This window comes from Furipterus horrens, unplaced genomic scaffold (assembly GCF_987537825.1).
Source record: "Furipterus horrens unplaced genomic scaffold, mFurHor1.1.pri manual_scaffold_2, whole genome shotgun sequence".
Taxonomy (NCBI): domain Eukaryota; kingdom Metazoa; phylum Chordata; class Mammalia; order Chiroptera; family Furipteridae; genus Furipterus; species Furipterus horrens.
Window position 1 is genome coordinate 118,855,835 of NW_028327172.1, and position 23,382 is coordinate 118,879,216.

Here is a 23,382-nt window from a genome sequence, read left to right on the forward strand (position 1 = left end):
AAATGGTTTAAAAAGAAACTCCCTGATTACTATAATCTGAGAAAAAGAAGATAATTGAGAATAATTAGTTTTTTTTTAATTAAAGACTTCTAAGTACCTAGAAGGGCTTACTGTATCCAACCATTTCTGTCTAAACCTTTTAAGATATTTATGACCATCTAGTCCATACTCGGTGATCATAACTGCTTATTCTTGAGTTAATAAATATTCTTCAACTTTCTTGGAATTTCATGGTATAACAGGAAAAGCAGTATATGCTTCACTAATGACAATCTCTTGATTTGGTAAAGAACAGAAAAAGGTCCTTTTATTAAACTTTTGTCAGAGTCAAGATTGTCTAAAGGGACTAGACGAGTTCTCTAAAAAAGGTTAAAGAAATTATTTATTTCACTATATGCCGAAAGGAAATGGGACTATGAGAGCCAACTATATTTCCACTGAAAATATAAGTGTTTCAGATTGCCTAAGTTCACAACTGCCAAGGGATTGCCAGGAAGTTACACTATTGCTAAATCAAGGAATTTTCCTGAGGAACAGAAAAAAGTTAATTGGCAGTATTTTCATGGAAACTCAACAGATTTTTTCAACTCCGTTTTCACATCTTGAAAAAATATAAGGAACATTCCGAGGACTTTGGATCACAAAAGTTTCCATCAAAATATAGTTTTGAAATCAGTTTTCCTAAGTTGGTTTTGAGATTGGAAAATGCCAGCATGGTATAGCAGAATATGCCACTTCCACACCTCCACCTTTCCCAAAAGTAAGCTTCACAGGCTATTCAAGGGTTTGTGCTTCATGTTGCAGGCAAGAGACCTGAATTTTGTCAGTGAGTTTGGAGTTGAGCACAGTTTTGAAGTCTGAGTCATGTTAACCAACCTCATAGAGGACTAATTTATACCCTTTATAGCCCCCAATTTCAACCTATTAAATCTGTACATTCCAGTGACTATATTCCTCCCCAGTGACTAGAATGTTTGCATTCATTAGGTCCCTGACAAAAAATAGTGCCTATAAAATATAATTAGGAATTAGAAAACTACTAGGTAAACATGATTAGGTCTAAAGATAATGGTGGAATTTAAAGGTTGCATCTTCAAGGACATGAAAAATGTCTGCTTAATTTTTTTCTGCTTACAGAATCATATAATAGTCTAGGATTAAGATTGCTCATGTCTTTCAGACATGTTACATTTTTTTCTCTGTTACATTATGTTTTTTTGGATAATGCCAAGGGGCCTTTTCTATCCTCACCAGAATCATCCCCATTTTGTTAATGCAGTCTTACCTCAGACGTAGTACAGTACATGGCAACTCATGAGGTTTAGCATTCTTAACATCATAATTGACACACTGTGATCATGAGTCATAGCCACAGTTCTCAGCCACATAATTCAGTGCTGAATTGCATCAAGGGTGTGTTATTGCTATTGCTCTTAAAGGGCAAGCCATTTCTTTGAGGGTGGGGTGAGTGGGGGCTGGGGGTGTACAGCAGAGCCTCCCTAACCAACTGCCTATTCCAGTGACTCCCAATCTTAGATGAGCATAAGACTTATTTGTAGAGCTTCTAAATTGTGGTAGAACACATGAGAGTAATAATGAGCAATAATCTCAAAACCAACATACAAAAAACAAAATATAACCAGAAGAAACTGTGTCAGAGACATACTGTGGTCAAATTTGGCTTCAGAGTATATTTCCAGAATAATAGCTACAATATAGTCTTAATTTTTGCCATGTTTAAACCCATGTTTTATGTAAAAATTTAAACCTTCAACCACTTTCTATTATATAATTATAACATTTGCTACAAATGACTTGCTATTATCATTTGTTAACAGACTTTCTGTATTGTTTTGTTATTTTGAGACACGTTTCTCTAAAATTATAATTCTATCAAATGTGGAAAAATAAAAAATATAGAAAGAGATTCATGTTATCATAACAACATGAAAAAGAAGATATTTATTTGTGATAATGAAGACTATTCAGATGTCCTTAATAATCAGGCACTGACTCTTCTCTGCTCAGTAAGTCTGTCTGCCTGACTCCTATAGGCTTTGAGTTTGCAATTCCTGGTGTAGTCTCTTCCCAATAACTTCACTACAGAGTGCACAGTTGTTATTGGCTTGTCTTCTTGGGTGATGTTCATGCTCATGGGAAAGATATAGTCAGATAACATGCCTTATGTGTGTTCTTTATGTGCCCAGTGCTGCAGCAGTTTGATAAATGTTAAATAATAAAATTTCCAGTTATTAGGAGACCTGGGAAAATGTGGATAGTATTAGCCTTATTCGGGGAAAAGAGAATGATGATCTCCAAGGTATTTTCATCAGGCTGTTTTTGTCAGTACTAGACACATTAAAAAGAAAAAAAGGGAAAGTTATCAAAATGTGGTCATTTGTACTCCATAAAAGAATAATGGACTCAATTCTCTTTTTAAGTGTAACTTACATTTTCATTTGTCATATTGTTCACAAAAGCCTTTTTTTTAAAGTCATCCTGTAAAAACTTTTTAAAAGCTGGGTTTTTGTCTAAAATGGTGATGTGTCAATAGCCCACAGTGTGGCCTCTCAAAAATACTTGTGAAGTCAAAGCTTCAGCAAGATGGAATTCTTACTAACAGTGAAAACAAAGACCAGAAAAAAGCAAATACTAGAGTTTGGAACCAATCCAGCTAATTCTAAGACTGAAAAGGGATTGAAACACATAAAATCAGCAGTCCACCAGATCCACAGCTATCAATCACAAGATACTAATTTTTGAAAGTTCTGCCCTCTCCATCTGTGGCCTCTCTATGCATGAGTACATGCAGAGAGTAGTCCTCTCAGTAGAAAATAAAGAGGAGGGATTTCACGTTACATTTTCCTTTCTAAGAAGCTCAAGAAAAACTCTGTGATGGAAGAATGGGACGGTCAAGAAGAATTCTGTGAGTAATTTATACAGGAAGTTAATACTTGCAGACCTGTCAGTATATAATGCCAAGGAATCATGTCCCACCCATAGGCGACAAAGCTAAACCCTGGGATCTTGAGCTATGAACTACACGTATCAAGAGTCCTCTGCAGTCCTAGAGCAGAAATCAAAATTTGATCTGAACACAAGTAATAGACTCAAAGGATAAATAAACACTCAATCTGTTGGTGAACATTATACTATAGATTTGAAGAAGGATTGAAGAAGAGAACAAACAAATAATATATGAACTTACAAAATCACTCCAGAGGAAAGAAAGGAACTTTTCATCATGGAAACTTAGGATAATTATACTTCTGTAAATATTTCTGTAATGAGTAAGATTGTCCTATCTTCCACAAAAGTGCCAAAGTTCAATGTGGAGATAATGGTAAACACACACACACACACACACACACACACACACAGAACATGTCAATTAACAATTTATAATTTTTTTAATCTGAAAATTTTATAAATATTATAACTTTTTATAAAATATTCTAAGACAATAACCATTTAAAGTATATGAGCCATCAAAGTCAGGCTGAGATGAAAGCAAACAGTTGGAAGACATTTTAGGTAAGATGACAGGATAAGGTGAAACATGTCACATGAAGAAAAGGGATCAAGTGGCAAGAGGAAGTATGGTAAAAATAAAATGAACTTGGAATCTAAAAATTTAATAGCAAATTAAAATACATATTTGTCACAACAAAAAGGGTGACAGTGGGTGAAATCAGTTATCGCAAGAGAATGTCGTTGGAGAAAGGTCTGTTCTCAATACATGGAAGGACCGATAATAATCAGAAGATATGGAGAACAGAGATCCAACTCCTGTATAATAGTTATATTTAAAATAGGATAGGCAGTACAATAAATAATGTAGCTAAACAAAGCTTTGGGGAACAGAGGGTGGGAAATAGAATATGCAGACTGTATGGGCTCACTGTGATCCAGGAAAAAGTAAAGAAATATACCCATATTTAAAAGCACCCTAGTAAATTCTCCTAAGTTATAAAGATGAAGAAACAATCCTAATATATTGAGGAAATACTTTAACCTAGATTTTCTATTAAAAAAGCAAAATCAGTTTAAAAATTACATAACCTGTGTAACAAATGTTTGAATGAAAGAATTATACTTTTTTTTTTAGGAAAGACTGCGCTTACATTTATATTTAGTCAGATGTTTTGCTCATATCAGAAGAAAACAAATACACTTTTTTGGATATCTAGGGTTTTAGAAAGGATAACATTCTATACCTTCATAAAAATATTATACCCCAAATTTTCTAAGTAAATGAGAGATTAAACAAATAAATAGCTCAGTAAAGGAGTCATGATGTTAAAGAATTTGTAGTGAATAATGAATTTACTGAAACATAAAATTCAACTTAAATAATTATTATAAATTTACTTATAAATCATGTGGATATAAAGTATCCGTGATAAATAATAAATACATAATGCAACAAATCATAATTTTATTGCAATAATATGGGTCTAATTCTCAAATACTATAAAAATGCCTAGAAATTAGAAGAAAATTTTAAAAATAAGATCATAGCCTTTTATTTGTGACTTTACTAATCAAAAAATATAAGGTAAAAAAAAACTCTAAAATTTAGAGAAGTAATCATTGTTTAAAAATATAGAATATATACCTCCCAAATCACTTAATATTATATAATTATTTATAAATATGTACCATATTATATATAGTCTTTGTAACAAAAGTCAGAAACTATAGAAAGAAGTACACAAAACCAGATTATGTAATTGAACAACAATAAAATTAAATTTTAAACAAATTGACTAAAACAAAGTATCCCTGATCTAAGAGGGTTTTTCAGAGGTCAGTTTGTAGTTCTAGCAGTTGCTTCTGGCCACTTCCTGAAATTCCAGCATATGGGAGGGGCAGGGAGTGGATGGTGAAGCAGAGTTGGGGGCTAGCAGGGCAATGAACAACCTGGTCTAAGGAAGGGCACCTGCCTGTGCCCAGCATATCCTGGCAGCTCAATAAATACGTTTAAGAAAAGAGAGAAAGAGAGAAGAGCAATTACGACAACACCCCTTGTAGTGTGTCAGTTAAATATCCTCACAGAGCAGTAGCAATCATTGTGAACAAATGGCACTGTGTTAAGCATTTATATATAACAACTCATTAAGTCCTCACCGCTGTCTTACGTGATAGATCCTATTTTCCTTTTTAAGAGGGATTGGCTACATCACCAAGGTCGGTCACCTACTATACTGTTTTTCCAGGTAACAACTCTCTGTGATTTCCTGGGCTTTTGCTTGTGCCACAAAGCACGTTACATATATTAGCTCCTTAACCCTTGCAAGAACCCTGTAAGGAATGTATTATTTAGCTTCATTTTATAGACAGAGAAACTGATGTTTACAGAGGTGGGGTGAAGCAGAGCTGATTCATATCCATGCCTGCCAGATCCATTATGCTATACATTCTTTTATAAAAGACAGACTCATATTTAGATAGCAGACAAAAATCAAACTACATTCTATTTTTTAAAAAACTGATCACCACCCTGGCTGGTATGGTTCAGTGGTTGAGTACTGGCCTGGGAATTGAAAGGTCTCCTGTTCAATTTTCAGTTAGGGCACATGCCTAAGTTACAGGCCAGGTTCCCAGCTGGGGACTTGTGAGACATAACTGATCAATGTTTCTCTCCCTCTTTCTCCTTCCCTTCACCTAGCTCTAAAAAAATTAAATAAAATCTTTTAAAAAACACATCACCAAAAATAATAAAGCTGAAAATTAATGGTGATTAATGACTGCTTAATGAAACAGAAATAAAGGAGTTGTTTTCATGTTAATTTTAGAAAAAGTAAAATTCAAGGCAAACATATTTATTAGACAAAGAAAATCATTCTATTTATTTAAAATTAAAATCCAAATAAAAGCATGTCATTCATGTACTTTTATGTGGCAAATATTAAAGAATTAAAATATTTAAACAAAGTGTTATAGAACAAAAGAAACTGACAAAACTACAGTAGTAGTGAGAGGTTATAAATTCATTGACTCTTTGATAAAGTAGTAAAAATGCAAAGATATAAATAAAAGAAGTATATAAAAATTATGTTTGTACTTAATATGCCATACACTTTTCAATATCCATAATTGTAACATGATAATATACTAGTTGATTAAAATAAGCTGAATAATGTATGACCTATTCCACCTATGTTCTATTCTTAGTACAATAAGCCAAGTAATAATAACAGAAATTTAAATAAAAACAACTGAGAAAAGTCTGGAAAACTCTGAAGGTAAAGAGAAAATTAAAACACAGTTGACTGCTTAGAAAACAGTCCTGCAAACTGCCTCTATAGCGAAGGCAACATCATAGCCTTGACACTGTAGTTATTACAGAAGTGAAGGAAAACAAAGGAACTCGACACTCTAGTAAAAATTTTTAGAATGAAACCAGTGGGATATTACTAATAAAAGTATAGAACTGAAAGAATTCACATGTGGAAACAAAAGAAATGTTGATAAAATCTAAAAGTTTATTTTTTACATTTTTTAATTTAATCTTTATTGGGGCTTTTTTTCATTGCCATTAGTCCCGTTATACCCCTCCCTCCAGCAATCACCTCACTGCTGTCCATGTCCATGAGTCCCTTTTCCCTTTTCCTCAATCTCTTTACTCCTCACCCCTCCACTAGCTGTCAGCCTGCTCTCCATCTATGAGTCTGTCCCCATTTTCCTTGTTAGGTCTGTTTGTTCGTTAGATTCCACATATGAGTGAGATCATATGTTAATTGTCTATCTCCAACTGGCTTATTTCACTTAGCATAATGTTCTCCAGGTCCATCCATACAGTTGCAAAGGGTAAACTTTTCTTCTTCTTCTTCTTTTTTTTTTTTTTTTACTGCCAAATAGAATTTCATTGTGTAAATATCCCATACTTGTTTTATTCACTCATCTACTGATGCACATTTGGGCTACTTCCATATCTTGGCAACTGTAAATATCGCTGTGATAAACATATGGGTGCTTATGTTCTTTCAAATTAGTGTTTTGGGTTCCTTCAATACATTCCCAGAAATGGGATCTCTGGGTCAAAACACAGATCCATTTATAATTTTTTGAGGTGTCTCCATTCTGCTTTCTACAGTGGCTGACCCAGTCTGCATTCCCACCAACAGTGCAAAAGGGTTCCCTTTACTCCACGTCCTCACCAGCACTTGTTGTTTGTTGACTTATTAATGATAACCGTTCTACATGTGGGAGGTGATATCTCATTGTGGTTTTAATTTGCATATCTCTGGTGATTAGTGACATTGGCCATCTGTACATCCTCTTTGGAGAAATGTCTATTCAGGTTCTTTGACCAATTTTTAATTGGATTAGTTTTTGTTTTTGGGTTTTTTGTTTTGTTTTGTGTTGTTTTTTTGGTGTTGCATTCTGTAAGTGCTGTATAAATTTTGAATACTACTCCTTATCAAATATATCAGCAAATATATTCTCCCATTCTGTGAGTAGTCTTTTCATTTTGTTGATGATTTCTTTGCTGTGAAAATACTTTTTAGTTTGATGTAGTCCATTTGTTTATTTTTTCTGTTTCACTTGCCTGGGAGATATATCTGATAAAATATTGCTATGAGCAAGTCTGAGATTTCTCTGCCTCTGTTTTCTTCTATGATTTTTATGGTTTCAGGTCTAATATTTAAGTCTTTGATCCATTTTGAATTTATTCTCATGTGTGGTATAAGAAGGTGGTCTAGTTTCATTTTCTGCACATATCTGTCCAATTTTCCCAACACCATTTATTGAATAGACTATCTTTAGCCCATTGTATATGCTTTCTTCCTCTGTCAAATATTAATTGACTGTAAAGGTGTGGGTTTATTTCTGGGCTCTCTATTCTGTTCCATTGATCTGTGTGTCTATTTTTATACTAGTACCATGCTGTTTTGATTACGATGCCCTTATATTAGACTTTGATATTAGCATGATTCCTCCAACTTTGTTCTTCTTTCTCAGGATCACTGATAATGGGGTGAGCTGTGCATGTGTTCAGTCAAGAGGTATATGGGAAACCTCTGTACCATCTATTCAATTTTACTGTGAACTTAGAACTGCTCTAAATAATAATGTGTTTAAAAATAAATAAACAACTTATATTTAAAAACCAGGATAAAAGGAATTGTTACAAATATTATTAAATGAATAATTAAGGAATGTTTTAACTGCAAAGATAATCAGGGGTGAGTTTTGCCACTGAGTTATTTAAAACTCAAGTTAAAGGATGTTTCTATTATACAAACCATCTGATGTAGTATAAATATTAATGTGCTAGCTACTTCATTAAGAAAAATATATGATAATCTCAGTTAATGATGAAAAAGATATATCATCACTGTTCAGCTATTCATAATTTTAAAAAATCTTACAGAATAAAAATAAGGATTATTTTTTGACATGATTAGAAGTATCTTACTAGATCAAGATTAGAGCTTTTCTCCTTAAGGTTAGGAACAACATAAAGATGTTTATTATCTACATTTTTACTCACCTTTATTCTGAAAGGTTCTAACAACTGGAATAACATGAAAATAGAAAAAGGTAAGCGTTGGGAAGGAGAGCATACTTTTTCATTATTTTTATTTTTATTTTTATTTTTTGTTTCAGGTTTAATGTGTTTTATTGATTAAAATATTACATTTGTGCCAATTTCCCTTCCCTCTGCTCCCCTCCACCCGGTGGCCCCCCTCCCTCCAGTTGTCCCCCCCTTTTAGATTATGTCCATTAGTTGTGCATACAGTTCCTCCCAACCTCTCTCCGTCTATTCCATTCCCTCCTACCATGATCCCCAATTCCTATATCATCTCCCTCCCTCTCCCCACTCCCCCTCCCTGTTGACCTCCCCCCAATATGCTTCCCGTACCCACAGTTCCTTTTCCACTCTCGTTGCCTGTTTCGTTTGCCTTTGTTTCATCTCCCTAGCTTCTGTTTTTTAAACCAGTCCCTTTAACATCTCATATAACAGTGGTTTGGATCTAATGAACTCTTTCAGTTTTATTTTGTCCTGGAAACACTTTCTCTGTCCTTCTATTCTGAATGACAATTTCGCTGGATAGAGTATTCGTGGTTGTAGGTTTTGGATTTTCATTACTTTGAATATTTCTTGCCAGTCCCTTCTTGCTTGTAGGGTCTCCCTTGAGAAGTCAGCTGATAGTCTAATTGGGACCCCTTCGTACATAATTCTTTTCTTCTCTCTTGCTGCTTTTAAGATTCTCTCTTTATCTTTAATTTTTGACATTTTGATTATAATGTGTCTTGGAGTGGTTCTCCCTGGGTCCAGTCTCTTGGGAACTCCCCTTGCTTCCTGGACCTGCAAGTCTATTCCCTTCCCCAAGTCTGGGAAGTTCTCCTTTATTATATTTTCACTCAATTTTTCAAGTTCTAGTTCATCTTCCTCACTCTCTGGCAAACCAATGATTCTTATGTTGGGCCTTTTATAGCTGTCCCAGAGGTTTCTGATCCTCTCATTGTTGCTTCCCATTTCCTCTCTCTGCATTGGTTGACTGCTTGTTCCTTCTCCATATTCCAGTTTGTTGAAATGAACTCTGGATTTTTTTTCCTCACCATCTGTCTCGTATGTGGTTTTGTTCCTTTCGTTATGAGTGTTTTTCGCTTCTTTCTTATCTTTTTCCTGCTCTTTTGTGAATTCTGTAAGCCACCTGATAACAATGGCCCAGAACTGAGCCTCTGACAGGTTTCTTATCTGTTCATCTGTCAGGTTCTCTATCTGCTGCCTGGTGAGCTGTGCCACCGGGATTTCTATAGTTGTCTGCCTCATTTTGACAGATGCTTTTTGTTTTCTTGGGCTGGCTATAGGGGGCAGTGCCTGCGTACGCGTCACAAATCAGCGACCGGCGCCTGTCTGCGACCTATTTCGCAGCCCTATGGTGCTTTCTTTGGGGGCGGGGGTCCAAGATGGATTCACACAGTTATTCAGCTAGGAGACCGGGATCTGTCCTCCCGCCCCCCTGGGCCTCACTGTTCAAGGCGATGCGGTGGCTGCTTTCCCCAGCGCTGGGGTCGCGCACTGCCAGGGGCCCGACCGCAGCTGGGATTTCTTGCTGCCCCGCCCGATCTCAGGTGCGATCGCAAACAGCGCTGCCCTCTTTAACTCTTACCTGCCCAAATGGCACCGCTGGTTTATAACTTCGTATGTTGGGCTTCCGTGTAGTTTTATTTTCTGGAATTTCTAGTTATCCTTTGTTTTGAAGTAGTTGTATTCCTCTCTCGTTGTAGAGGGAGACCTAGCGTGTCCGTCTAAGCCTCCATCTTGGCCGGAGGTCCTTTTTCATTATTTTTAAATGCCATACATATATACCTAGAAAGCTTGAGAGAATCAACTACAAGACTCCTAAAAGTTATTTAAAACAGTTAAATATAATTCAGAAATAATTTTTTTATGTACCAGCAATAATAATTTGAAGATATCATGAATGAAAAAAAAACTTATTCACTATACATTGAAAACACAAATGGTCCCCCCAACAAAGAGAGAGAGGCACATCATTTTTCTACACAGGTAGATAGTCTATATTTTCCTTAAAATGATTTATTTACAGGTTTAAGAAAACCCCAATTATTTTGAAAGGATTGAAAGAATGTATTTGTCCTCTGGGAAAAGAGACAACGGTTTGGAAAACTGCTTCTAAATTCACAAAGAAAATAAATAAATAAATAAGGCTGAAATTAGGCAACATTTAGAAAAATAAAAAGCATAAAGTAGCACCTCTTGCAATATATCTTATTAAAGTCTGCTGCTTATGCAGTGCTTAAACCTACATACTTAGCATTATATTAGCATGACAATCACTAGCAATAAAAGAAGGGTTTAGATTATAAAACTATTAAACTTTTGTGCTTTTTTTTTTTACTTAAATAATGCAAAGTATAATCAAAAGTGCAATAAGACAAGCACTCCATCATCCCAGGGAGATTGAATGTAACAGCACACTTCTGGGAAAGGAGATTGGCACTCATTAATAATAACTTCACAAGTATTTAAACTAAAATATTACCCTTTGGGGAGTCTATTCTAGGACAATTAACAGCATAACAGTCGATGGTATATGTAAAAGGCTTTTAAGCAACAATAATATATCATTGTAGTAAGATTAAAAAATAGCCAACAGTAGCAGAATTGTTAATACTTTGTAGACTATACAAACTTTGAGATATAATATAGCTACTAAAACACACTTCAAAGAATATTTAGTGGCATGGAAACATTCTTAGGTTATATGAATAATAAAATACAGACAGCAGGAAACATATCAGTATAAACCCAATTTAGGAAAAATAAAAGAAATGCACACTTAAAAAGGAGAAACACTAACATGTTGACAGTCTTTATCTCTGAAGAGTGTAATAGAGAATGATAGTTATTTTTTTTTTAGTGCTTTTCTTTATCTTATGTAGTGGGACAAAGGTCATGTTCTAAATCCCCAACAATTAAAGTGAAATAGCAAAGAATACATTGTTTATGAAATAATTATTTGGATACTTGTGAAAACAGTAAGGCCGACTTTACTCACAGGGACTATGGTTTAAGTATAGGCACCAATGCAATGGGCTTTGCGGTAAAGGAGAGACATGGGTCTCATATCTGAATACAAAAGGAAAAGTGGGAGTTTATAGCCAAGCAGCAGAGTGTGTGGGATGGGCAGGGGGTGGATGGAAAATTACTAAGAGGAAACATTAGGGGCAAGAGGGATTCTAGCTAAATTGACCTAATAGGATTCCTGCTGAAGACTGGCAGGTGATCAGATGTTACCTGGAAGATGACGGAAGATACAGAAGCTGATCAGAGATTGAGGTTGATCAGATTTCAAGGGTGGGAGATTCTGGCTAAACCAACTTAGTATGATGATTCTTCTGAAAATTAGGCAACACAAAGACAAACATGGAAGTATAAAAAGTAAAGCTGAGTTGGAAAAGCACTCAGCAGAGTTTGACCAAAGTTTAATCAAGGGGAGACACTGTTATATGCAGCCTTAAGTTAAGGAAATGTGGAGACTTATTTGCTTGTTACTTACAAATAAATCAACATTCCAGGTGGTCTGCCCATGTGGACCCGAGCTTATTTACCTGCCTTCCCCTAGCTATGGAACAAAATAATAACTCCAGATTTAAAACCCAATCACCAGTTGCTTAAATCTTGTTCTTCACAAGTTCTTTCCAATTGCTCACAAAATACTTTGATAAGATGTTGCAGTATGATATGGCATGGTAGGTATAGTATATCTGGCATGGTTTAGAATGGCATGTATTCCATAGGGAAACCCATTAGCAAAGTGGGAGATATTTTCTTGTTGTGAAAACAATATTAGTAGTATTATAGTGTTAGAAATTAGAAAAAGAGTTACTATCTCTGATACCATCACAATAGAATAACTGGTATCATTTTTAAAATTTTTCTTCAATGCTTTACTATATGTACAACATTGATATTGTTAAGATTTTATTGTATATGTAATTTTGCACCCTGCTTTTTACTTGTCATTATAGAATACCTAATATTAACTAAATATTTTATATTTTAATTCCTTTTTGTTGCACAAATTGTTTCCCTTCAAGTTTTCAGTTAAAAATATGCTCTAGCCAGTCACTCAGTAACACAGAGAGAATTTGAAATGAAAAGCCCAATTTGCTTTCTTAACTATAGACTCATATACTCACCACAACAGGTTTCTTGATGTTTATACGACCAATATTTGCTCAAACAAAATAACTTACAGAAAGAATAATCCTAAAGAAACTAGAAATTTGCACTCGATTTTAGCCAAAAGGCTGTGAATCGATTTAAAAAAAAAAAAAACAACAACTTTAGACTCTGTAGTTTGTCTTGAAGCTTTTACAATAAAAGACCAAGCAGCTGTAGTATGTACAGTTCACAGCCTGACAAGTGCTTTCTGAGGAAAATTATGTTAAACCCACACTAATGTGTCTGAAATAAACTGATAATTATAAAAGTGAAGAGGAAGGAAAAAACACTTCTACACCCCACAACATAGTAACCTAAATGCAATAAAGCCATTTTGCACACCCTACCTAAAATTAATCAGTTCCACATTTTGGTTTGACTAGTCTGCCCTTAGGAGGATAGGTAGTAAATTACCTTTGCAACGTATCATGCCTAATAGCAATTTATTGAGCAATTTTATTTAATCTTTTTACTGTGAAAAAAGTAAAAGCAGATGTATAGAAAATTAATCTAGTTGTAAACAACTCACATTCAGGGCTTGGTACATGGATATCTGCTGCTTCTAACTTTTGTTCTTTTGCCTCTTTGCACAATGACAGAGAATTGAATCCCTCCTCCTCCCCCTCAAAAAAGTCATCTTACTTATATTTTAGTAGCTAAAATTTGAAATATGATAGGGTGATTGAAATGAATATTATTTTAAAAGATTTATTTAATTTTTTATTTCAGCTAAATCTGCACGTATAGCAAAACTGAAGCTGGTATGGTTTTCTGGAAAGACTTTTCTTGTGATAACTTCTACAAAAATCAAAAAATTCAGTTGCATGGGTTACCTGAGATAAAAATAAATTCACATTTAGGCAAAGGGATGATGGAAGTGAGGTGCTAGTTAATTGGCATAGCTGTGAAATGAGGATGCTAAACCTCCATGCTCTGGCATGAACAGCAGGTAAAACTCAACTGCAAACTGCATCTCACAAACTGAACTGGAGTGTGGAGACCTATTAAAAGCAAACGGTACAAGAAGCAAGACTTCAGTTGTTATCTGTGCTTTCAGTTACTGAACCAGTGAGCCCTGTGGTTGACTTGTGCATTTCCAGTTCCCCTAGGATTTGATGCTTTGTCATCCCTGAAGGAAAAGATTTATAGTACAGAGTATGTTGACATCTTGTTAGTTCTGGGGAAGTAGGAAGAGAAAAGACAAGGAAGAAAGCACTGTGGGAATCAGGATGATTGGCCATGGATCAGTTTTATGAGCATGTGAATCTTTTCAGCAAGAAACCCTCTCTGTATCCATGTTCCCAGATTCCCTGCTAGAATTCTGTTCAAAACTGAGGACATTAGAAGTCGTTCCAAGACAGCCCTGAGGCTCATCTCCTTCACATACTTACACCTGCTATAAAGGACTTGAAACTTCTGTTTTCCACACTAACCAATCCTAACACTATCAAAGAACCCTTATTGCTATAGAATTTTAATACCTTCCCACCTGCCCAGGCCTTGTCAGTCTGCTCTGAATATAGTCTAGTTGATCTGTTTCTTTTTGAAGAAGGAACACCAGTGTGGAGTGATTTCTCCAGGGAAAGCTCATTAGTACACCTTGGATAGGATTACCAATTCTCTGCTTCTAGACTTACGGGCACATTTAGATCTGACAGTACATAATACCTGGACTGCTGCCACTGGGTTAAGATAAGAGGGTAAGTGTGTTGCACTTAAGAAAAACATATAGGACTTCCGGCCAAGATGGAGGCTTAGACGGACGCGCTAGGTCTCCCTCTACAACTAGGGAGGAATACAACTACTTCAAAACAAAGGATAACTAGAAATTCCAGAAAATAAAACTACACGGAAGCCCAACATATGAAGTTATAAACCAGCGGCGCCCTTTGGGCAGGTAAGAGCGAAAGGGGGCGGCGCTGTTTGCAGTCGCACCAGGGACAGCGGCAGGGAGAACAATCCCGGCTGCAGTCGAACCCCCGGCAGCTCACGACCCCAACGCTGGGGAAAGCAGCCACCACATCGCCTTGAACAGTGAGGCCCAGGGGGGCGGGAGGATGGGTCCCGGTCTCCTAGCGGAATAACTGTGTGAATCCATCTTGGACCCCCGCCCCCACACAAAGCGCCACAGGGCTGCGAAATAGGTCGCGGACAGGCACCGGTCGCTGGATTGTGACGACAAAGCACCACGGCACAGCAAGAAAGGCTGCCAAACGGCGCCGGTCGCTGGGTCATTACGAGTACACAGGCACTGCCCCGGACAGCCGGCCCAAGAAAACAAAACGCATCTGTCAAAATGAGGCAGACAACTATAGAAATCCCGGTGGCACAGCTCACCAGACAACAGATGGAGAACCTGACAGATGAACAGATAAGAAACCTGTCAGAGGCTCAGTTCTGGGCCATTGTTATCAGGTGGCTTACAGAATTCACGAAAGATCTGGAAAAAGATGAGAAAGAAGCGAAAAACACTCATAACGAAAGGAACAAAACCACATACGAGACAGATGGTGAGGAAAAAAAATCCAGAGTTCATTTCAACAAACTGGAATATGGAGAAGGAACAAGCAGTCAACCAATGCAGAGAGAGGAAATGGGAAGCAACGATGAGAGGATCAGAAACCTCTGGGACAGCTATAAAAGGCCCAACATAAGAATCATTGGTTTGCCAGAGAGCGAGGAAGATGAACTAGAACTTGAAAAAGTGAGTGAAAATATAATAAAGGAGAACTTCCCAGACTTGGGGAAGGAAATAGACTTACAGGTCCAGGAAGCACAGAGAGTTCCAAAAAAAACTGGACCCAGGGAGAACCACTCCAAGACACATTATAATCAAAATGTCAAAAATTAAAGATAAAAAGAGAATCTTAAAAGCAGCAAGAGAGAAGAAAAGAATTATGTACAAAGGGATCCCAATTAGACTATCAGCTGACTTCTCAAGGGAGACCCTGCAGGCAAGAAGGGACTGGCAAGAAATATTCAAAGTAATGAAAATCCAAAACCTACAACCACGAATACTCTATCCAGCGAAATTGTCATTCAGAATAGAAAGACAGAGAAAGTGTTTCCAGGACAAAATAAAACTGAAAGAGTTCATTAGATCCAAACCACTATTATATGAGATGTTAAAGGGACTGGTTTAGAAAAAGGAGGATCAAGACAATGAAATCTAAAATGAAAACTGCATCACAAGAAACAACAGAAGCTAGGGAATTGAAACAAAGGCAAACTAAACAGGCAACGAAAGTGGAAAAAGAACTATAGGTACGGGGAACATATTGGGGGGAGGTCAACAGGGAGGGGGAATGGGGAGAGGGAGGGAGATGATATAGGAATTAAGGATCATGGTAGGAGGGAATGGAATAGACAGAGAGAGGTTGAGAAGAACTGTATGCACAACTAATGGACATGATCTAAAAGGGGGGGACAACTGGAGGGAGGGGGGCCACCGGGTGGAGGGGAGCAGAGGGAAGGGAAATTGGCACAAATGTAATATTATAATCAATAAAACACATTAAAAAAAAGAAAAAAAGAAAAACATATAAATGAGAAAATACAAACTCAAATGAGTTCTGTAGCCAGGCAGATAGCACAAGTGTGATACCACCCAGTGATCATTAGTAGTGACAGGGCTTGGGGTAGCCAGGAGAGCACAGAACATTCCTAAAGGTTCATGTATATCTTCTCGCACCATGTGGGACACATCACTGAGCTCACCGTGGTCTGCAATATGCTAGCTCTGTACTTCAGGCCAGTCTCCAGTGTGGCATTAGCAGCCTCATGTGTAGAACTGGTTCATCTAATGTTCTTGTGCTGAAAAAATAGGACATGGAATGCTCCGAAAAGAAACTCTTAAAAAGAAAGCCATTCACTACAAAATGACCAGCAATTGTTTATTTTAAATCTTTCAATAATAGACTTTCAAATAATCCTAACCCTCTTATGGCAAATTTTGGTTGAGATCTCTTTTCCCAGAGTTAGAGATTATGTTTATTCCACACGTATTTATTACTAATAATAATGCTAACATTTATTTAGCTTACTATGTGGCAGGCACTATGCTAAGTATTTTGTGTATATTTTTAAAAGTAAACCTCACACAAAGACCATGCAGTTGGCCCCACCCACAGCTAGTGCAGGGCAGAACGCTTGCCACTGGCCTTCCTCTCCACTGATGCAACTCATTGTTTTTAACCATAACACTAGGTGCCAGGAAAACCATCCTTAGGGAAAAATCATTAAAATTTTTCCACTGATTTATTCTCTAACTGCTCATACACAAGTAAGAATATGTAAGAAGTGTAAGCTGCTTATTTTTTACAATTTTTTTTCCAATTGTCATAGGTTCAGTTCTTGTTAAAACACCCTCTCTTTCTATCGCAGACAGACCTCGGGCAGAGAGTCAAGCCTTTTCCACGGTGAGGGGCTGCCTGACTGCTGGGCAAGAAGAACTCATCCTCCTGCAGGAGAAAGTGAAGAATGGGAAACTATCAGTGGATCAAGCCCTTGAGAAATTTAAACACTGGCAGATGGGAAAGACTGGCCTGGAAATGATTCAGCAGGTAATACTGACCCTATACCCTTCTGGAACATTCCCTTACTTACAGAGCTCCTACTCTCTTTGTCAATGTTGAGCCTTCACAAGAAACACAGTTAACTCTTTTGTGTTTAAATAGCCACAAAGATAAGATATTTTCAAACAACCAATCAAAAGCTGGAAAATATCCAGACTTCACGTTTGCAAACCATCAGTGAACCCAATGCCAGAACCCAATGTATCAGAACTAATAACTAACCAACTTCTAAGGCTGTCATTAATAATAGTGAATGTTTTATGAATCTCATTGATGAAACTAGGGTGAAACATCTTTGCAATAAGATGTACTCAGTATTCAGAGAATGTATTGTGTAGACCAGACTTCTTAAACAAGAAATTAAAATTATATCAGAAAGTAATTCTAAACTCAATGTACTATTATCTTGTATATATGTATATATGTGTATATATGTATATGAAGTCTGTCCAGAAGGTATGCAGCCATGTAATATGAAAAACAGAGACATTTATTGAAGAAGGTACAAGATACAAGAAACACTGTACATAGGACAATGATGCCTTAGTCCCCTTTAAAGTAGCCACCTTGGGACCTCACACAGTTCTCTCAATCGCCATCAGCTGCCCCATGGTATTTTTCTGATTCTCATCAATGACCTGAAATCTCTTCCAATTCAAAGGTGATTTTAGTTTGGGGAAAAGTCAGAAGTTGCCGGGCACCAAATCTGGACTGTGGGGTGGGGGAGATGCTGAGTCACTGGGGTGATTTGATGTTTTGCAAAGAACTGTACCAGTTGTGATTATGAGCGGGCACATATTCATAATGAAGCTGTCAATCACCAGTTGCACATAGCTGCAGCCTTCTGAATCATCTGGATAGTTTCCACAGAGGAATGTTCAAGCTTCATGCAAAATTTGATGCAAGTTTGCTGCTCTACTCACACAGTCATTTTGAATGCCATGGCCACACAGTACACATGCTCACTCAACAGTGTCTACCGCCCCAACTGACTAGTACAGTGAAGTCATCATTGTTCATGCATGTACATTCCAGTCCACCCTCCTTAGCTGCCAGGTTACATCAATGTTGCCCAAAACATTCTTGTTATATTAACAGTGGTTGGACTTTTTCTGGACAGACCTTGTATATGTATATAAATGTATATACACTTCAAATACACTTAGTCTTGTCTTCTATAAATATAATTTACACCCTGAGAGGGGATTAGAGTAGGTGGTTCAGAGATAAGAATGAAAACAAAATACATTATATATACCCTGTGACATTCCTCATTGAGGGCTCTCAAGACCTTATTCTATGTATCCCACAGGCCCTTCTAGTCCTAAAACTTTCTGCCAGTTTTTATCTTCTCATCATGGAAAGCCCAGTGTCTTAGCAACCAGTTGTCAGGTAGCTGTTTGATGAAATGCATTTAATTAGCTTGTTTACGTCAAAGTATAAATAATCATTAATAGTTTAATATGTTATCTTTATCAAAGGATTATTTATTTAAAACAAGGCTTAAAAATCAACATTTAGGAAGACATTTTTAACAGAAAAATTTCACAGTGGTGAAATTTAAACAATATGGCCTATACGCAGGAGATAGTTTAGGTAAGAGGACTTTCCCAGCACATCTGAGATGACCACATGTCAGAAACCATCTGTCTCTAAGGGAAGCTCTGGCTATGGGTTGGTGGTCAGACATGGTTCAGACTTTGTGGTGCTAAGCAAGGACAGTGATTTCACCAAACAAATGTGAAAGAATGCTGCTTGTAGAGTTCTGAAGCTGATCGCTGTTCATTCTTCTCCATCTGTGCCAACTCCATCACCACCAAGCATCCCTCTTATCCTGAAATGCATAAAATACTCTTAAGTGCAGACATGCAAATCACTTTCCTAAAAACGATAGATTTTCTGAATTTTGTTGTACTTCATCCTCCTTTGACCCTTCAATAATAAAGTTTACAATTTAGAGTAATCCAATATAAATACTTCCTTGGAAATATCTTCACTAGTTGTTTTATTAAACATTTGGTTGTTTCTATTTTATTTATGTATTTATATTTAATATTGTTTTAGAAAGAATTTAAGGTGGTTCATACTACTTTGAGACTGATTTGACTTATCTAATATAAAGGAGAAATGAGATAATAAATATGATTAGTATTTATGCAAAACAAAAGAAAAAGAATAACCTGTAAATTCAAAAACAAGCACTAAGGCTACTTTCCACAAGAGTCAAAAGTTCAGTAATTCTGACTGACTACTGTATCAGTCAGCCCTTTTCCTTTTTTTTCCAGCTTAATTGAGATATAATTGACATGTTACATTGTATAAATATAAGGTGTTCAACCCTGGCAGGGTGGCTCAGTTGGAGTGTTGTCCAGTACTGCAATAAAGGTTGTGGGTTCAATCCCCAGTAGGGCCACATTTCTAGATTGTGGGTTCAGTCTCTGGTTGTGGTGTGTATGGGAGGCAACCAACTGACGTTTCTCTCTCACATGGTTGTTTCTTTCTTTCTTTTTCTCTCTGTCTTTCTCTCCCTTTATCTCTAAAATCAATAAGCATATTCTCAGGTGAGAATTTAAAAAAAATTTAAGGTGTTCAATGTGTTGATTTGATATACTTACATATTGCAGAATGATTACCACTATCGTGCTAGCTAACATTTCCATCATCACTTAATTACCATTTGGGTAGAGGGGGGAGTGAGAACATTTAATATCTACTCTTTTAGCAACTTCTAAGTGTGTAATACAGTGTTGTTTACTATAATCACTATGCTATACATTAGATCCCCAGAACTTATCTTGTAACTGAAAGTTTGTACCATTGACTAAAATCTTATTCCCCATTCTCCTAGTCACTGGTAACAACCACCATTCTACTCTCTGTTTCTATGAGTTCAATGTTATAAGATTCAGCATGTAAATGATATCATGCAGTATTTGTCTTTCTCTCTCTGAAATTTTTTAACATAATCCATCAAATTGTGTCCATCTGTGTTGTCTCAAATGGCATGATTTCCTTCTTTCTCATGACTGATGAATATCCCACTGATTATATTATATATGAAATATATATGTTCTATACACACACACACACACACACACACACACACACATATATATATATATATATATATATATATTTATATCACATCTTTTTTATCCATATATCTATTGACAGGCACTTAGGTTGTTTCCATACATACTCTGGCTATTGTGAATAACACTGCAGTGAGCATAGGAGTACAGATGTCTCTTCACTATCCTGCTTTCACTCCCTTCTGATAGATACTCAGAAGTGAGTTTGCTGGATCATGTGGTAGTTGTACTTTTTATTTTTCAGGAACGTACATACTATTTTCCATAGGGCAGAACCAATTTACAGTTCTACCAACAGTACTCAGGGCTCTTTTTTCTGCTAACATTGTTATCTCTTGTCTTTTTGATTATAGCCATTCTAACAAGCATGAGGTGGTATCAGACTGTGGTTTTTGACTTGCATCTTTCTTATAATTAGTGATGCTGAGCACCTTTTCATATATATTGGTCATTTGTATGTCTTCTTTAGGAAAATGTCTATTCAGTTACTCTGCCCATCTTTTTAACAAGATTATTTGTTTCTGTTGTTGTTTGCTTTTTTGTTATTGAGTTGTATGAGTTCTTTATGTGTTTTGGATATTAACCTCTTATCAAATATAAGATTTGCTAATATTTTCTCCCATGCAATAGGTTACCTTTTAATTTTGTTGATGATTTTTTTATTGTTGTTCCACAGAAGCTTTTCAAGTTGATGTAGTCACACATTTATTTTTGCTTTAGTTACTTGTGTTTTGGGGCATCATATCCAAAAATGTTGCCAAGACCAATGTCAAGGAGCTTTTCTCCTACATTTTCTGAGTCCTTTAATATAAGAGCCTAGATAACAGAACAACAAAATATTAATGTCTCCCATTTTCTTAATGTATGTGGATGCACATTCAATCTCATATACTTAATTATTACTTTTGTAGTTTACAAAGATATTAATTTGTACCCTGAGGATGAATTTATCAGAGGTAATTATAAAGTTGTATTATTATTGACAGAGGCATTATCTTAGGAAATTAGCAGAAAAAGTGGAACAAACATAGAGTTAATAATAGAAGAGTTTCTAGAATAATGAAGACCCATGCTACTGAAGGTAAGATAGTTAAGAACGTAAAAACCTTATCTTTCATTCTCCTCATTCCCGCTCTAATCACTTAGTGCCTAATTGCTCCACTTCTAGGAGAGTAACTGCAAGGCAATGAAAACTACTCTCTATTTAGGAAATGCAGCGTATAGATTTAAGGGAAAACCATTAAGGGAAAGGGTTACTCTTAGGTTTAATTCTATAAAGGGATTTTTGAATGATGGCTTTAAAATAATAGATGTTCAATGCAGAATATTTGAAAAGAATGATCACATATTAGCTAAGAAGGAGAATCCAGTTGTGTTTCCTTTGCTCTCGAGTCCCTAGCTCTTAGAAGGGATTCCTGGGGAGGACTGTATACTACAGAAGCTGGAATTGGACTGCGGCAGCAGCAAGTTGTCATTGTGTCACTCTCCTGCTTTTGGTCACCAAATAGCCAATGCAGACCCTTAGGTGTTAGATTGGTAAAACAGCTCCCCCCAAAAATTGGGCTCTGGGTTCCAATCCTGACTATACCACTTACAGCTGTGTGATTTGGGAAAGTTACTTCATTTCTCTATATTTCAGTTTCTATATGTGAAAAATGAAATGATGATGTTTTATATCTACTTCATGGAGTTGTGAAGATTCAGTAAGATAATACATGTAAGGTATCAAGGATAATCACTGGAACATTCTAAGTACCAAATTAGTACTAAATAGTCATGGCAGTACTGGTGATAGTAGTGGATGTTTCATCTTGATCCAGGGCAAATTTGTAAAATTTGACTTTTGTTTCATGGTTGTTTTCTCGTTTAGGAAAAACTACGCCAACTACGAGATACCATTATTGGGAAAAGACCAGAAGAAGAAAATATCTTTGGTAAGTAAAATTGGCCTTTCGTTAAAAAATGATAGAATGATGCAAGGACTTTGGAGTCAATCAGGCCTGAGTTCATATCCACACTCCGTCACTTCCCAGCTGTGTGGCCAGACACTGCCTTCAATCTGTAGTGCTCAGGTTCCTTGTCTGAAAAACAGGAATAATTATACATATCTGAAAGTGGTTTATAAATTAACATATAAAATACTTTCACCTTCTGTGATGCATAATGGACATTCAATAAGTGCTAGTTACTTTTTTTCCTTTGATTTTGATATAAGTTGCAAATAAGATGATTGTGCTCCAGTTTCATTTATATGTGAGCCATTATACAGAGTATTAAATTTTTAAGTAGTCATACTTTTTTAATAAGGTAGAATAGTATCAATATACTCAGTTCTCACAATTGTGCACATGTGGATCATTTTAATTTGTAAATCTCTGGTTGCCTTCCCCTACAGCTAGCATGCTTCTTGGCAATGCAGATTCCCCTTGCTAATAATTAACAGTTGCTCTCTGGTGGTTGTGGGTGGGGAGCACTCATCTTACAGTGAACACAAACCAAACATTATTAACATGGTAAATCCTCTCCAAAGATAAACAACATATTCCAAAATTGAAAATAAATATGTTCTCACTATCTGACCACTCCTTCCCCCAAGTCCCTACTTTTGCACAGATAATTAAAAACTAACAACCACTAGCAAAGATTGAAAAAGCTTTCATCACTTCCATTTTCAATAATATTGCATAGCTTTGAGCTAGTGCTTCATGTTGAAATTCACCCTGTTAAAATTCATTTTCTTTTCATGTTATTAGGTAGTTATCTACTTTACCACAGAGAATTCTTTAAGTTCTTTTAGAAATGTTTCCTAAAAGAAAAATACTTTATACAATAATTAAAGTAATAAAAACAGGGCTAATTTACAGATTACTAAATTCTACAGACTCCATTCTAATGTGGAATAAGGTGAAAATTTAACAAAGTATAAAATTACAAAATATATAAATAATTTTACTAAGAAACATTAAGTAGTAACAGCAGCTAATATTTATTGACTGCCTAAAATACA

General features: G+C 36.1%; 1 protein-coding gene across 1 annotated transcript in view; it reads left to right on the forward strand.

Moving 5' to 3' along the window:
- The window catches only part of BANK1 (B cell scaffold protein with ankyrin repeats 1), a 321,562-nt gene that overhangs the window by 288,206 nt on the left and 9,974 nt on the right, over nucleotides 1–23,382 (forward strand). Inside the window, exons 12-13 of the mRNA XM_090266342.1 lie at nucleotides 17,093–17,271; nucleotides 22,246–22,309. Coding sequence (XP_090122468.1) covers nucleotides 17,093–17,271; nucleotides 22,246–22,309 — 243 coding nt within the window. The remainder of the gene's footprint in view (nucleotides 1–17,092; nucleotides 17,272–22,245; nucleotides 22,310–23,382) is intronic.